This window comes from Rhinopithecus bieti, unplaced genomic scaffold (genome assembly GCF_001698545.2).
Source record: "Rhinopithecus bieti isolate Rb0 unplaced genomic scaffold, ASM169854v2 scaffold_11964, whole genome shotgun sequence".
Classification (NCBI taxonomy): domain Eukaryota; kingdom Metazoa; phylum Chordata; class Mammalia; order Primates; family Cercopithecidae; genus Rhinopithecus; species Rhinopithecus bieti.
In genome coordinates, this window is record NW_016807677.1 from 6,776,038 (window position 1) to 6,792,681 (window position 16,644).

The window sequence follows — 16,644 nt, forward strand, 5'->3', positions numbered from 1 at the left end:
AAAAAAAAAAAAAAAAAAAAAAAAAAAAAAAAAGAAAAGTAAAAAAGAAAAGTAATTTATTAGATCTCTTACCGTTGGAACTATGTATCTGGAGCCAAATTAAAATTTGTGCATTGTATATAACTTTCCTCGCCACCAGTAACTACTACCCTAACTCTTTACTTGGTAGCCAGACTTCCTAAAAGAATAGTTTGTAGTCACTGTCCTTACTTTTCCCCCTCCCATTCTGTCCTAGATATTTGTCCACCTACCATCTGCTGCCTCCACTTTACCCAAACTGTTCTACAGTTACCCAAAACTTCCTAATTGCCAAATTCAATGAACAAGTTTAAGCTTATATGTAAATCAGAAGCTCTACAGTTTCTGATTTCAGGCAGCTCCTCCTGAAACCCTTTCTCTTTTGACTTCCGAGACACATCTCAGATTTACAAAACTGAACTAATTATTTTCCACTTGAGCTGTATTTTCATTCTTTTTTTCTTAATGAATGAGGTAACCACTCAACAAATTGCCTAAGCCAAAAACTACGAAGTCATCCTCAGTTCCTTCTTCTTCCATTTGACCCACAACAGATCAGCTGAAAAATCCTGCTGTTTAGTATCTCTTGAATTCACTACCTTAGTTTATAACTTCATCAACTCTTAATTGTTAACATTGCTTCTGTAGTTGTTGTCTGAGCTCTGTCCAGTCTTGTTCAATCAGATCCATTATTTTGTTCTTGGTGGTGGTGGTGGTGGTGGTGGTGGTCGTGGTGGTGGTGTTGACACAGAGTTTTGCTCTTGCTGCCCAGGTTGAAGTGCAATGATGTGATCTCAGCTCACTGCAACCGCACCCTCCTGGGTTCCATCAATTCACTCTCCCAAGTAGCTGGGACTACAGGTATGTGCCACCACACCCTGCTAATTTTGTATTTTTAGTAGAGACAGGGTTTCACCATGTTTGTCAGGCTGGTCTCAAACTCCTGACCTCAAGTGATCCACCCACCTCAGCCTCCCAAAGTGCTAGGATTACAGGCATGACCCACCGCTCATGGCCCACCCAGATCCATTCTTTATGTTGCTTCTAGAGTGAGTTTTTTAGAACACAAATTTGACCGTATCTTTCTCCTATTTAAGTCAGCATTTTTTTTTTTTTCAGGAAAAAACAGTTCAAACTCTTTAGCCTGCTTACACAAGGCCTTTGTAGTCTGACTCTTCTTTCCAAGCTTTCATCAAACTATACTGCAAGTTGCGTTTTATGTGAATTGAATTAGGCAAAAATATAAAAATTATAGTTTATGTGGGCAAAATGGAAATAATGTTAACGCTTCCAAACAGTTTATCTAGAATGACATAATTTCCAAGCTGGTAGGTCAAATGAGTTATAAACTCACTATTGCCACATGCAAGTGTCTCTTATACCTGGTAGAATTATCTGCTTCCATGTCAGTATTATGTAAATTAGACTTTAAATAACTCAGAAGTTCTTCAGACATACAGGTTATTATTGTGCTATTTTTTCACATAATTTCAAATAATTTTATATATGATAATGTTATCCAAGTGCTAAGGGATGTATTGTTACTGTTGTGCAAAAAAAAAAAAAAAAAAAAAAAACTCCAAATAAATATGTTGAAACAAAGGTTACATGCAAGAAAACAATATTAAAAAGGCCAAAGTACCACCATGACAGGTTGTGTGGAGACAGTGGGCTACAAAACACTAGTAATAATGCTGAGAAAGTTGAAAAAAGAAAGAAAGAATATGCTTTGGTTCTTGTAGATTTATGTACTCTAAGAATACCTCGTCTCATACCTTTACGTTTTTCCCAAAGAAAAGTTAACCTTGGCCAGGCACAGTGGCTCACGCCTGTAATCCCAACACTTTGGGAGACCAAGGCAGGCAGATCGCCTGAGGTCAGGAGTTCGAGACCAGCCTGACCAATATGGAGAAACACCCCCCCCCCCCCTTATTACTGAAAAAATACAAAATTAGGCTGGGCGCGGTGACTCACCCCTATAATCCTAGCACTTTGGGAGGCCGAAGCAGGCAGATCACCTGAGGTCAGGAGTTCAAGACCAGCCATGGAGAAACCCTGTCTCTACTAAAACTACAAAATTAGTTGGTTGTGGTGGCGCATGACTGTAATCCCAGCTACTCAGAAGGCTAAGGCAGGAGAATCACTTGAACCCGGGAGGCGGAGGTTGCGGTGAGCTGAGATTACACCATTGCACTCCAGCCTGGGCAACAAGAGTGAAAATGTCTCAAAAAAAAAAAAAAAGAACAGAAAAGTTAATCTTGAACTATGTGAGATCTTTAGAAATGCATTCTTTCTGTAAAATGTGACTGCATTTGCCTTATTTATGGTAAAAATGTTGAAGCCTCAAACAACCCATGTTCTCTCAGTCTCCCTGCTGCCTAGCCTTTGTTCACATTGCTTCTTCTTGGTGGAAGCTCTTCCCCTGGCCTTGAAAATGCCTGCTTCTCTTTCAAGGCAGCACGGTCATCACTTCTGTGGTAACCTTCTCCAGCACTATCAGACAGAAAGAATCTTGTAAATTCAGCTCTTACCGCATTCATTATATTATTTTGTAACTCTTTATAGATTCTTCTCTCCCACTAGACTCTGAGTCACTGGAGGGTAGGAGCTAACTGTCATTCATGTGTGGTTTGGTCAGCTACTAGCCACATTCCTGATGCGTAGTTGATGCTCAAGCCTTAACTGGTGAATCAGCTCAAATATTGTCCTTCTCTAAATCCACTCACTCACTGACTAACTATGTACTGAAAACAGTAAACACCAGTAATTTAATCCAATTTCTGCCCATACTGCTTGGTACATTTCAGGTGAATTACTTTAATAAATATGTGTGTATTACATAATATTAAAGTTTGTAGAGAAGATCATGCTGGTCATTATTTCACCAGCTGATAACTAATCAAAACATAGAGTCTCAGGTTAACAAATGTCTGCCTTCGCAGTTAATGCAGTCATTAACAAACACCTTCTGACGCTGATAACAGGGCTGTGTTCAGCAATGAAGCCATAAAGGTGAATAAAGAAAATGCTGTCATGGAGCTCACAGCCTAGTCATTATTGTTCTGATTTTTGATATTAAAGTTGGTTTGGGTTTTGGTAAAAAATGTTTAGACTTATCTCAGCAATCTTTTCATCCTTTGCTATATTATTTTTCTTTAAGAATCTTCCTTATCCCCTCCTTTAAAAAACTAGGTGATAATTCTAAAATATAAATTTAAATATTTGATAAACATTTAAATTTTATAATATTTAAATGTTTATTTAAATTTATTCGTACATCAGTTTTTATTTTATTTAAATCTGTTGGCCAGGCATGGTGGCTCACGCCTATAATCCTAGAACTTTGGGAGGCCAAGTCAGGCAAATCACTTGAACTCAGGAGTTCAAGACCAGCCTGGGCAACATGGTGAAACCCCATCTCTACCAAACATGCTAAAACTTACTTGGGTGTGGTAGCACGCATCTGTAGTCCCAGCTACTTGGGAGGCTAAGATGAGAGAATTGCTCGAACCCAGGTGAGAGGAGTGGGGTGGATGTTGCAGTGAGCTGAGATCGCGCCACTGCACTCCAACCTGGGTGACAGAGTAAGACTCCATCTCAAAAAAAAAAAAAAAGTTACTTAAATAAGATAAATTTAATAACCATTAACATTTAGATGAGCATAAGGAACTAAACCTAGATAAAACTGTAAAATAAGGCCTGGGTACAGTAATCTCAAGCTCTTTGGGGGGTCAAGGAGAGAGGATCGCTTGAGTCCAGGAGTTAAAGACCAGCCTGGACAACATAATGAGATCCCATCTCTATTAAAAAAGAAAATAAACCTGTTAAATAGCCACCAGCTCACAAGTATTTGGGGTCAGCTTAATTTGCATTAAGTTTTTTCAACTGAGTTTTAATTACCTGTTTATTCTACCATATATGCTTGCTTTTAGATTATGTTAGAAAGAATTTGAGTCAGTTCTCTGCCTATGAGCACAGTTTTATGGCTACTCCTCTATGTGCCATTGACAATTGTGACTCACTCACCTTCCTTAGAGCCCCAACCATAACTGCCTTCAGGAACCCAAGGCACTGCTGAATTCTAGTGTAGGGACTTCCTAATCATTTTTGTGGCATGGACTTTCATGGGAAATATGAAGACTGTGGACCCCTTCTCAGAACAATGTTTTTACAGACATAAAATTAAATACGTAGCTGTATGAAGGAAACCTATTATAGTAGAACAGAGTTATCAAAAATTTTTTACCTCCTTCAAGTTACGCTGTAAGGCTATAGTAACCAAAACAGCCTGGTACTGGTATAAACACATATGTCAGTGGAACAGAATAGAGAACCCAGAAATAAAGCCACATACTTAACAGCCAACTAATTTTTGGTAAAGCTGACAGGAACATACAATGGGAAAAGGACACCAGTTTCAATAAATGGTGCTGGGAAAATTGGATGGCTAGATACAGAAGGAACGAAACTGGACCCATGTCTCTCACCATGTACAAAAATCAACTCAAGATGGATTAAAGACTTAAATATAAGACCTGAAACTATAAAATAGAAAAAAAAAAAAAAAACCTAGGGAAAACTCTTCTGGACATTGGTCTAGGTGAAGAATTCATGGCCAAGCCCTGAAAAGCACAGGCAATAAAAACAAAAATAGACATATGGGACTTAATTAAACTAGAGAGCCTTTATATAGCAAAAGAAATAATCAACAGAGTAAATAGATAACCTGCAGAATGGGAGAAAATACTTGCAAACTATACATCTGACAGGGGACTGATATCTCAAATTTACAGGGAACTCAAACAGCTCAACAACAAAAAAACAAATAATCCTGTCAAAAAATGAGCTAAGGACACAAGTAGATATTTTTCAAAAGAAGACATACAAGTGGCCAACAAGCATGTGAAAAAATTCTTGTCATCACTAATCATCATAGAAATGCAAATTGAAACCACAATGAGATACTATCTTACACCAATCAGAATGGCTGTTATTACAAAAAAAATAACATGTTGTTCAGGATGCAGAGAAAAGGGACCACTTATGCACTCTTGGTAGGATGTAAATTTATAAAACCTCTCTAGAAAATAGTATGGAGGTTTCTCAAATAACTGAAAATAGAACTACCCTTTGATCCAGCAATCCCACTACTGCATATCTACCCAGAGGGAATCATTATATCAAAAAGATACCTACATTTGTATGTTTATTTACAGCGCTATTCACAATAGCAAAGATACAGAATCAACCTAAGTGTTCATCAACTGATGGTTGGATAAAGAAAATATGGTGTGTGTGTATGCATATATGCAATGGAATATTATTCAACCATAAGAAAGAATGAAATAATCTCTTTTGCAGCAACATGGATGGAACTGGAGGCCATTATCTTAAGTGAAACAACTCAGACACAGAAAGGCAAATACCTCATGTTCTCACTTATGAGTGGGAGCTAAGTAGTGTGGATCCGTAGACAGAGTATAGAATGATAAACAGTAGAGACTCAAAAGGTGGGGGAAGTGAGAGGGAGGTGGATGAGAAATTACTTATTGTATACAAAGTATGTTATTCCAGTGATTGATACAGTAAAAGTCCTAACTTCACCACTATGCAATATGTCCATAAAACAAAATTATACTTGTACCCCATAAATTTATACAAGTAAAATAAAAATACAAAAAAACTTGATATGTAAACTTGTCATAATAAGTACAAAGCTGAAAGTAACATGTCTGATAACATGGTTTTAACATTTACTTCTTTGTCAAACACTTCAGTTCACTGAAAGAAAACAGCTTATGACACATCTTTAAGAAAGCATGTTTACATTTGCCTTTTAAACTGGATATGAAACTCATTTAATAAAATGCAGAAAAGAAAAAATAAATTGTAAATTTAAATATTAAGGTTTAATAACATTTTATTTTATTTAAACTTATTAAATAAAATAAATTTAATAACCATCCACATTTGGATGTGTATAAGGAACTAAATCTAGACAAAACTGTTATATAACATGAACTAACAAGTATTTTGGGGTTAGCTTAATTCAGATTAATTTTTTTTAAACTGAGTTTTAAATTCCTGCTTACTCTACCATACGTACTGGGCCTCATATTATGCTAGAAAAATTTTGAGCACAGATTTATGAATACTCTCCTGCATACCATTTAATTTAAACAAATTTTGATGCAGCATAGATGTGCCTTTTTACCAAGACATTAAATAATAAGATCTACTATGAGAACTAAACTTCTGTAATTTCAAAGTAGTAATGAGTTTAAACTATGTTTCAAGATCTCTGCAATAATTGTAGCACAATAGAAAATAGGTATTTCTATTAATGACAGAGTCACACGTACTACTAATAATACTGTGGTTTGTTTCCTGCAACTAATCATGGAAGGAATGCTAAATTTCAGAAGTTGGTGAAAATACATGTGTATTTTTTTCCCCATCCAAGTTCACAGATTTCTCACACTGAGAACTCCTATTCCATAACAAAATTCTGGAAACCTGCACACCATATTGAAAGAGGGGCAGAAAGGAAGAATAAATAGGATTTAAAATTTTTTCAAATCCTGTGTCCCTTGATTTTACAGCAAGATTGTGTTTATGTATTACTTGTGTTAAAAAGATAGTATAATCCAGACTCCAGATAAAAAACCACTGCTGCTCAGGGAGAAAGGGCCATCAAATGCCAGAGCCCTGCAGCCTTCTCCCACCCTGCCTGTACCCTCAGATGGAAGCACTTTTTTAATCATTGTTTCACCTTTAGCACTTTGACAATGAAGTCACAAACCTTCAGCCTCTCACCCGTAGGAACCCACTGTTCTAAGAGAAGGATGAAGCCAGTCCTTCCTAAAGGGCGGGATTAGATGTGTTTCTGGCATCCTCAGATGAGGCTGTATTTACATTGATAATATATTTATATTTCACAAGGAATACTAGAATAATGATTCAGTTCAGTAGTGGGCCATTTATCTACCCTATATAATATTGTTTAATGAGAAAATGCTTTCTGTATTCCAAATATCTGATGATTTGTAAGAGAACACTTAAACATAGGTATTCATAAGCTGAAACTTCTGGCATTTATTAAATGTCAAGATTGTTCATCAGTATACTAGGTGATTAACTGACCACTGAACTTGAAGGTAGTATAAAGTAGTAGTAAAATGTACAATCACTGTCTCTTAACAGATGGATCTTTGCTTTCATTAGGAATAAAGATGGCTGCTGAACCAGCAGAAGACAATTGCATCAATTTTGTGACAATGAAATTTATTGACAATACGCTTTACTTTATAGGTAAGGCTAATGCCATAGAACAAATACCAAGTTCAGATAAATCTATTTAACTAGAAAAGATGTTGTGAAGTGAACTGTTAAGTGACTCTTTTTGTCACCAAATTTTATTGTAATATTAATGGCTCTTAAAAAAATAGTAGGCCTCTAGAAATTAACCATAACATGTCCAAGGTCTCAGCACTTTGTCACACCACATGTCCTGGCACTTTAATTAGCAGTAGCTCACTCTCCAGGTGGCAGTAAGTGTGCATCATGAAAATCCCAGTTTTCATGGGAAAATCCCAGTTTTCATGGGAAAATCCCAGTACAAAACTGGGTGCATGCAGGAAATACAGTTTCCCAAAGCAAATTGGCAAATTATGTAAGAGATTCTCTAAATTTAGAGTTCTATGAGTTACACCATTTTATGTAAATATGTTTGACAAGTAAAAATTGATTCTTTTTTTTTTTCCTGTTGCCCAGGCTGGAGTGCAATAGCCTGATCTCTGCTCACTGCAACCTCCACCTCCTGGGTTCAAGCGATTCTCCTGCCTCAGCCTTCTGAGTAGCTGGGACTACAGGTGCATCCCACCACACCTGGCGAATTTTTTGTATTGTTAATAGAGACAGCATTTTGCCATATTGGCCAGTCTGGTCTTGAACTCCTGACCTCAGATGATCCTCCTGCCTCGGCCTCCCAAAGTGCTGGGATTACAGGCATGAACCACCACACATGGCCTAAAAATTGCTTCTTATAATTAATCTTCTGTGAACAATATGGCTTCATTTGAAAGTTTGCCTTCATTTGAAACCTTCATTTAAAAGCTTGGGCAACAAAGTGAGACCCCATCTCTACAAAAAATTGAAAAAAGTTACCTGTGAACACCTCCTACCTTCTTCAGAGGCTGAAGCAGGAAAATCACTTGAGCCTAGGAATTCGAGCCTGCACTGAGCTGTGATCCCACCCCTACACTCCAGCCTGCATGACAGTAGACCCTGTCCAAAAAACAAAACCTTCAGAAAAAATTCTTAGGTGACTTTTCTTAGATGACTTTCCATTTAAGCAATAAATTCAAAAGTAAAATCTCTCATTTTATAAAATTTATTTTTAGTTACATATTGAAATTTTTAAGCCCAGGATTTAAGTTTTATGTCTAAATTACCTGAGAACACACTAAGTCTAATAAGCTTCATTTTATGGGCCTTTTGGATGATTATATAATATTCTGATGAAAGCCAAGACAGACCATTACCATAAAAATAGGAGTTTGAGAAAGAGGAGTAGCAAAAGTAAAAACTAGAATGAGATGAAATTCTGAGTTGAAATACAAAATTTTACATATTCTGTTTCTCTTTTTTTCCCCTCTTAGCTGAAGATGATGGTAAAGTATAAATGAATTTATTTTTCTTTGCAAACTAAGTATCTGCTTGAGACACATCTATATCAACATTGTCAGCTGAGAAAAAAAATGGTTCACATGATAGCCATCTATTTGGAAAGCCAATCTGCCCTCAAAGGAATGTGGACTCAGTAGCACAGCTTTGGAATGAAGATGGTCATAAGAGATACAAAAAAGAACCTCTAGCAAAAGATGCTTCTCTACGACTTAAAACATTCTCCAGCTCTTAGAACGTACAAAATAGACTTTGCCTGTTTCATAGGTCCTAAGATTAGCAGGGAGTCATGGATTCTGTTGCTGGGGGGGAGGCATTGCATAGGAAAAGGGGATTGAAGCATTAGAATTGTCCAAAATCAGTAACACCTCATCTCAGAAATGCTTTGGGAAGAAGCCTGCGAGGCTCCTGGATTGATGGCGGCGGGAGGGCAGAAAATTCTGGAAGTAGAGGAGATAGGAATGGGTGGGGCAAGAAGACCACATTCAAAGGCCAAGATCTGAAAGAAACCATGGCATTTATGATGAATTCATGATAATTCAGCATGGAAGTAGAGTAGGAGTAGGAGAACAATGAGAGAAGGTAGAGTGATAAACAGGGTGTAGAGCAAGACATTCTCTTGCTCCAAGATGTGAAATTTGGACTTTATCTTGGAGATACTAGGGTTAATTAAGCACAATATGTATTAGCTAGGGTAAAGATTAGTTTATTGTAACAAAGACATCCAAAGATACAGTAGCTGTATAAGACAGAGAATTTTTTCTCAAAGAAACCCTAAGTAGGCAGCTCAGAAGTAGTATGGCTGGAAGCAACCTGATGATATTGGGACCCCAACTTTCTTCATTCTTGTTACCCATCATCCCCCAGTTGTTGATCTCATACACATAGTTGAAAATCATCATACTTCCTGGGTTCATATCCCAGTTATCAAGAAAGGGTCAAGATAGGAGAAGTCAGGCTCATTCCTTTCAAAGACTCTAATTGGAAGTTATATACATCAATTCCCCTCATATTCTATTGACTAGAATCTAATCACATGACCACACCAAGTGCAAGGAAATCTGGAAAATATAATCTTTATTCCAGGTAGCCATATGACTCTTTAAAATTCAGAAATAATATATTTTTAAAATATCATTGTGGCTTTGGTATAAAGAATTAATGGTGTGGGGTGAAGAGGACAAAATTAAAGATTGAGAGGCTATTTTAATTCTTACAAGAAATGATGGTGTCATAAATTAAGTTAGACACAATGGAGTGCTGATGAGGAGCTGTGAATGGATTTTAGAAACACTTGAGAGAATCAGTAGGACATGATTTAAGGTTAGATTTGGAAAGGAGAAGAAAGTAGAAAAGATGATGCCTACATTTTTCACTTGGGCAGTTTGTACCATTCAGTGAAATAGGGAACACAGGAGGAAGAGCAGGTTTTGGTGTATACAAAGAGGAGGATGGATGACGCATTTAGTTTTGGATCTGAGATGTCTGTGGAACATCCTAGTGGAGGTGTCCAATAAACTCTTCTACATGTGGTTCTGAGCTCAGGACAAAGATTTGGGCTGGAGATAGAGATATTGAAGGCTTATGCATAGAAATGGCATCTGAATCTATAGAAATAAAAAGACAAATCAGAGGAAATGTGTAGAGTGAGAGAGTAAAAGCCAAGTACTAAACTGGGAGGAATACGTACATTTAAAGGATGCAGTAGAAAGAGAAGCTAATAAAGAACAGAGAGCAGACTAACCAAAAAGGAAGAAGAAAAACCAAGAGAATTCCACCGACTCCGAGGAGAGCATTTTAAGATTGAGGGGATAGGTGTTGTGTTGAATTTTGCAGCCTTGAGAATCAAGGGCCAGAACACAGCTTTTAGATTCAGCAACAAGGAGTTTGGTGATCTCAGTGAAAGCAGCTTGATGGCAAAATGGAGGCAGAGGCAGATTGCAGTGAGTGAAACAGTGAATGGAAAGTGAAGAAAGGATACAGACAATTCTTGCTAAAAGCTTGGCTGTTAAAAGGAGGAGAGAAACAAGACTAGCTGCAAAGTGAGATTGGGTTGATGGAGCAGTTTTAAATCTCAAAGAGCTTTGTGCTTTTTTGATTATGAAAATAATGTGTTCATTTTATAGCTAATTCAGGCAATGAAAAAAGATAATAATATGAAAGATAGAAATATAAAAACCACCCAGAAATAATCATAGCTACCACTTTGATGCAATATTTCTATACTTCTTTCTGTATATATATACAGACACAGAAATGCTTATATTTTTATTAAAAGGGATTGTACTAAAGCTGCTTTTTCTCGTTAGTGATATATATGGACATATCTCCATGGCAACGAGTATTTGCAGTTATATTAAGTTCATGATATTTCACAATAAGGGCATATCTTTGCCCTTTTTATTTAATCAATTCATAATTGGTGAATGTTTGTTTCTAGTTTATTGTTATTAACAATGTTCCCATAAGCATTCCTGTACAAAAATGTTCACACATTTGTGTGATTTTATCTTTAGGATAAAACCCAGGAGGTAGAATTGCTGGGTTGATAGAAGAGAAAGGATGATTGGCAAATCAAAGCTTCAGTAGAGGGTACATGCCGAGCACAAATGGGATCAACCTTAGATACCAGCAATGGCACCTTCGCATTTCCCCCTGGGACAAGAGAGAGAGGAAATAACTGGTACTGCCAGAGTTAAATTTGCACGTGGAGTAGCAGGAAATCATTTGCTGAAAATGAAAACAGAGATGATGGTGTAGAGGTCCTGAAGAGAGCAAAGAAAATTTGTAATTGCGGCTATGAACTATGGAAGAGAGTGCTGAACTGGAAAACAAAAGAAGTATTGACAATTGATATGCTTGTAACAGCACCGATTGGAACACTTGTGCCATTGTTCACTAGCAGCACTCAGCAGCCAAGTTTGGAGTTTTGTAGCAGAAAGACAAATAAGTTAGCGATTTAATATCCTTGCAAAATGGTAGACAAAATGAACTCTGAGGTCCAGCTGCACAGGGAAGAAAGGGAAGACAGGAAGAGGTTAGAGAGGAAGTACTAGAGTCAGGAGACTGGAAGATGTTGTGAAATTTAAGAACGCATAGAGTTGGAGTAAAAGTGTAAGAAAATTAAAAGGGTAAGAGACTGGTCAGAAAGTAGGATATTTGAAGTTAACACTTCAGTGGCAGAGTAGTTCTGAATGGTAACAAGAAATTGAGTGTGCCTTTGAGAGTAGGCTAAAAAACAATAGGCAACTTTATTGTAGCTACTTCTGGAACAGAAGATTGTCATTAATAGTTTTAGAAAACTAAAATATATAGCATACTTATTTGTCAATTAACAAAGAAAGTTTGTATTTTTAATGAGATTTCATGTTTATTGTAGAAAACCTGGAATCAGATTACTTTGGCAAGCTTGAATCTAAATTATCAATCATAAGAAATTTGAATGACCAAGTTCTCTTCATTGACCAAGGAAATCGGCCCCTATTTGAAGATATGACTGATTCTGACTGTAGAGGTATTTTTTTTAATTCGCAAACGTAGAAATGACTAGCTACTTCTTCCCATTCTGTTTTACTGTTTACATTTTTCCGTGCTAGTCCTAATCCTTAGATGAAAAGTCACAGGAGTAACAATAATTTCACTTACAAGAAACTTTATGAGGCATCCATGTTTTTTAGTTGGGGTAAAAAAATGGATACAATAAGACATTGCTAGGGGTCATGCCTCTCTGAGCCTGCCTTTGAATCACCAATCCCTTTATTGTGATTGCACTCACTGTTTAAAACCTCTATAGTTGGATGCTTAATCCCTGCTTGTTACAGCTGAAAATGCTGATCGTTTTAAAAATATTAAAAATAAATACACACGCATTTCAAATAAGTCTGTCTTCCCCCAGAAATTTAGAGTACAATAGAAAAGGATTAAGTTGCCAGGTGTGGTGGCATCTATCTGTAATCCTAGCTACTTGTCAGGTTCATGCAGGAGGATTGCTTGAGGCCAGGACTTTGAGACTCTCGTACACGATGATCGTGCCTGTGAATAGCCACTGCACTCCAGCCTGGGTGATATAGAGACCTTGTCTGTAAAATTTAAAAAAATAATAAAATTTAAAAACTTAAAAAAAAAAAGAAAATGATCAAGTCTACTGTGACTTCCAAAATATGAATTCCAAATATCAAAGTTAGGCTGAGTTGAAGCAGTGAATGTGCGTTCTTTAAAAATACTGAATACTTACCTTAACATATATTTTAAATATTTTATTTAGCATTTACAAGTTAAAAACAATCTTTTAGAATTCATATCTTTAAAATACTAAAAGAAGTTGCAGCATGTATGTTGTAACACACATTAAACTGTGGGCTTGTTTGTTTGTTTGAGACGCAGTTTCACTCTGTCGCCCAGGCTGAAGTGGTGCGATCTCGGCTCACTACAACCTCCACTCCCAGGTTCAATCAATTCTCATGCCTCAGCCTCCCAGTCTCAGTAGCTGGGACTACAGGCATGCACCACGTACACCCAGCTAATTTTTGTATTTTTAGTAGAGTTGGGGTTTCACCGTGTTGGCCAGGCTGGTCTCAAATCCCTGACCTCAAGTGATCTGCCTGCCTCGGCCAACCAAACAAACAGACAACCCCACAGTTTAATATGTGTTACAACGCACATGCTGCAACTCTTTTGAGTATTTTAATGATAGGGATTCTAAAAGGTTGTTTTTAACTTTTCAATGCTGGGATTATAGGTACGAGCCACTGTGCCAGGCCTGAACTGTGTTTTAAAAAATGTCTGACCAGCTGTACGTAGTCTCCTGCAGACTGGCCAAGTCTCAAAGTGGGAACGGGTGTACTAAGGACTATTCTTTGGTTAAATTTCCACAAATGTTCCTGTGCAAAAATTCTTCTAACTAGAGTTCTCATTTATTGTATTTATTTCAGATAATGCACCCCGGACCATATTTATTATAAATATGTATAAAGATAGCCAGCCTAGAGGTATGGCTGTAGCCATCTCTGTGAAGTGTGAGAAAATTTCAACTCTCTCCTGTGAGAACAGAATTATTTCCTTTAAGGTAAGACTGAGCCTTACTTTGTTTTCAATCATGTTAATATAATTAGAAATATAATATTATTTCTAATGTTAATATAAATATAATTAGAAAACTCAAATATCCTCAGACCAACATTTTGCCTAGAACAGAAATAACAAGAAGCAGAGAACCATTAAAATGAATACTTACGGCTGGGCGCGGTGGCTCACGCCTGTAATCCCAGCACTTTGGGAGGCCGAGGAGGGCGGATCACAAGGTCAGGAGATCGAGACCACAGTGAAACCCCGTCTCTACTAAAATACAAAAAATTAGCTGGGTGCGGTGGCGGGCGCCTGTAGTCCCAGCTACTCAGGAGGCTGAGGCAGGAGAATGGCCTGAACCCGGGAGGCGGAGCTTGCAGTGAGCCGAGATCGTGCCACTGCACTCTAGCCTGGGCGACAGAGCGAGACTCCGTCTCAAAAAAAAAAAAAAAAAAAAAAGAATACTTACTAAAAATTATCAAACTCTTTACCTATTGTGATAACGATGGTTTTTCTGAGCCTGTCACAGGGAGGAGGAGATACAATACTTGTTTTATGACCTGCATCTCCTGAATAATCAGTCTTTATACAAATAATAATATAGAATACATATGTGAGTCATACGTTTAAGAATAACATGTGACTTTCCAGAATGAGTTCCGCTATGAAGAATGAAGCTAATTATCCTTCTATATTTCTACTCCTTTGGAAATCATAATAATATTTTAATCTGTAGTTGTTTTGTTCCTGATCCTTAGCCTAAGTCTCAAACACAAGCTTCAGCTTCCAGTTGATGTGTGTTATTTTTAATGTTAATCTAATTGAATAAAATTTATGAGATCAGCTGTAAAAGCAATGCTATAATAATCTGAAAGCCAGGTATAAAGTATTTCTGGCCTCTACTTTTTCTCTATTATTCTCCATTATTATTCTCTATTATATTTCTCTATTTCCTCCATTATTGTTAGATAAACCACAATTAACTATAGCTACAGACTCAGCCAGAAAACTTTCCTCCCAGTAAGAGTAGCCAGGGATGCTTACAAATTGGCAATGCTTCAGAGGAGAATTCCATGTCATGAAGACACTTTTTGAGTGGAGATTTGCCAATAAATAACTGCTTTCATGCCCACCCGGTGCCCACTGAAAGACAGTTAGGGTATGACCTTAGTGAAGGTACCAAGGGGCAATTTGGGAGGGAGAAAAAAGCCACTCTAAAGTATAATCCAAGTAAGAACAGTGCATATGCAACAGATACAGCCCCCAGACAAATCCCTCAGCTATCTCCTTCCAACCAGAGTGCCACCCCTTCATGTGACAATTTGGAGTCCCCACTCCAGACCTGACAGGCAGGCAGCTTAGTTATCAAAATGGCATAAGAGGCCTGGGATAGCAGGGTAGGGTGGAAGGGGTTAAGCATGCTGTTACTGAGCAACATAATTAGAAGGGAAGGAGATGGCCAAGCTCAAACTATGTGGGATAGAGGAAAACTCAGCTGCAGAGGCAGATTCAGAAACTGGGATAAGTCCGAACCTACAGGTGGATTCTTGTTGGGGGAGACTGGTGACAATGTTAAGAAGATGGAAATAATGCTTGGCACTTAGTATGAACTGGGCAAATCCATATTTGGGGGAGCCTGAAGCTTATACAATTTTGATGGTCCTTTTAAAGAAAAAGAACGTAGTTGGGCATGGTGGCTCATGCCTGTAATCCCAGCATTTTGGGAGGCCGAGGTGGGCAGATCACCTGAATTCAGGAGTTCAAGACCAGCCTGACCAACATGGAGAAACCCCATCTCTACTAAAAATACAAAATTAGCTGGGTGTGGTGGCGCATGCCTGTAATCCCAGCTACTCGGGAGGCTGAGGCAGGAGAATCTTTTGAACCTGGGAGGCAGAGGTTGCGGTGAGCTGAGATAGTGCCATTGCACTCCAGTCTGGGCAACAAGAGCAAAACTCGGTCTCAAGAAAAAGAGAATGTAAAATTACCACAGGTGTAAGCTTAATAATTTAATTCAACTTTTAAAAAGGGTGGGTGGGGGGTGGCTTGAAGAGATCTGTGCAAATGAGGGAATCTGACATTGAAGCTTCATCAGCATCATAGCAAATGTGCTTCTGGAAGGAACTCAGTAAATATTAGTTGGAGGGAGGGAAAGAGCGAGGGGTGGACTAGGACCAGTTTTAGCCCTTGTCTTTAATCCCTTTTCCGGCCACTAATAAGGATCTTAGCAATGGTTATAAAAGTGGCCTAGGTTCTAGATAATAAGATACAACAGGCCAGGCACAATGGCTCATGCCTATAATCCTAGCACTTTGGGAGGGCAAGGCGAATGTCTCACTTGAGATCAGGAGTTCAAGACCAGCCTGGCCAACATGATGATACCCCGTCTCTACTAAAAACAAACAAACAAACAAAAATTAGCCAGGCATGGTGGCACGCACCTGTAATCCCAGCTACTCATGAGCCTGAGGCAGGAGAATCGCTTGAACTTAGGAGGCGTAGGCTGCAGTGAGCCGAGATCGCACCACTGCACTCCAGCCTGGGCGACAGAATGAGACTTCGTCTCAAAAAAAAAAAAAAAAAAGAGAAAAAGATACAACTGGTTGCCCTAATGTGCTCACCTTTCACTGTTGATTACTAGCTATAAAGTCTTATAAAGTTCTTTGGTCAAGAACTTTGACAACACTAAGAGGGATTTGCTTTGAGAGGTTACTGTCAGTGTCTGTTTCATATATATACATATATATGTATCTATATCCAGGCTTGGCCAGGGTTCCCTCAGACTTTCTAGTGCACTTGGGAGATCTTAGGTCAATATCAACTTTCCCTGGATTCAGATTCAACCCCTTCTGATGTTAAAAAAAAAAAAAAAAAAAA

General features: G+C 37.9%; 1 protein-coding gene across 4 annotated transcripts in view; it reads left to right on the forward strand.

The window, feature by feature from the left end:
- The window catches only part of IL18 (interleukin 18), a 25,243-nt gene that overhangs the window by 5,637 nt on the left and 2,962 nt on the right, over window positions 1-16,644 (forward strand). Inside the window, exons 2-6 of one of the 4 annotated variants that reach the window (XM_017883190.1) lie at window positions 791-879; window positions 7,243-7,329; window positions 8,679-8,690; window positions 12,083-12,217; window positions 13,635-13,768. In XM_017883190.1, coding sequence (XP_017738679.1) covers window positions 7,251-7,329; window positions 8,679-8,690; window positions 12,083-12,217; window positions 13,635-13,768 — 360 coding nt within the window. In that variant the 5' untranslated portion in view covers window positions 791-879; window positions 7,243-7,250. Of the gene's footprint in view, window positions 1-790; window positions 880-7,221; window positions 7,330-8,678; window positions 8,691-12,082; window positions 12,218-13,634; window positions 13,769-16,644 lie in introns of all 4 variants that reach the window. The other 3 variants (XM_017883189.1, XM_017883188.1, XM_017883191.1) reach the window with 3 other exon arrangements.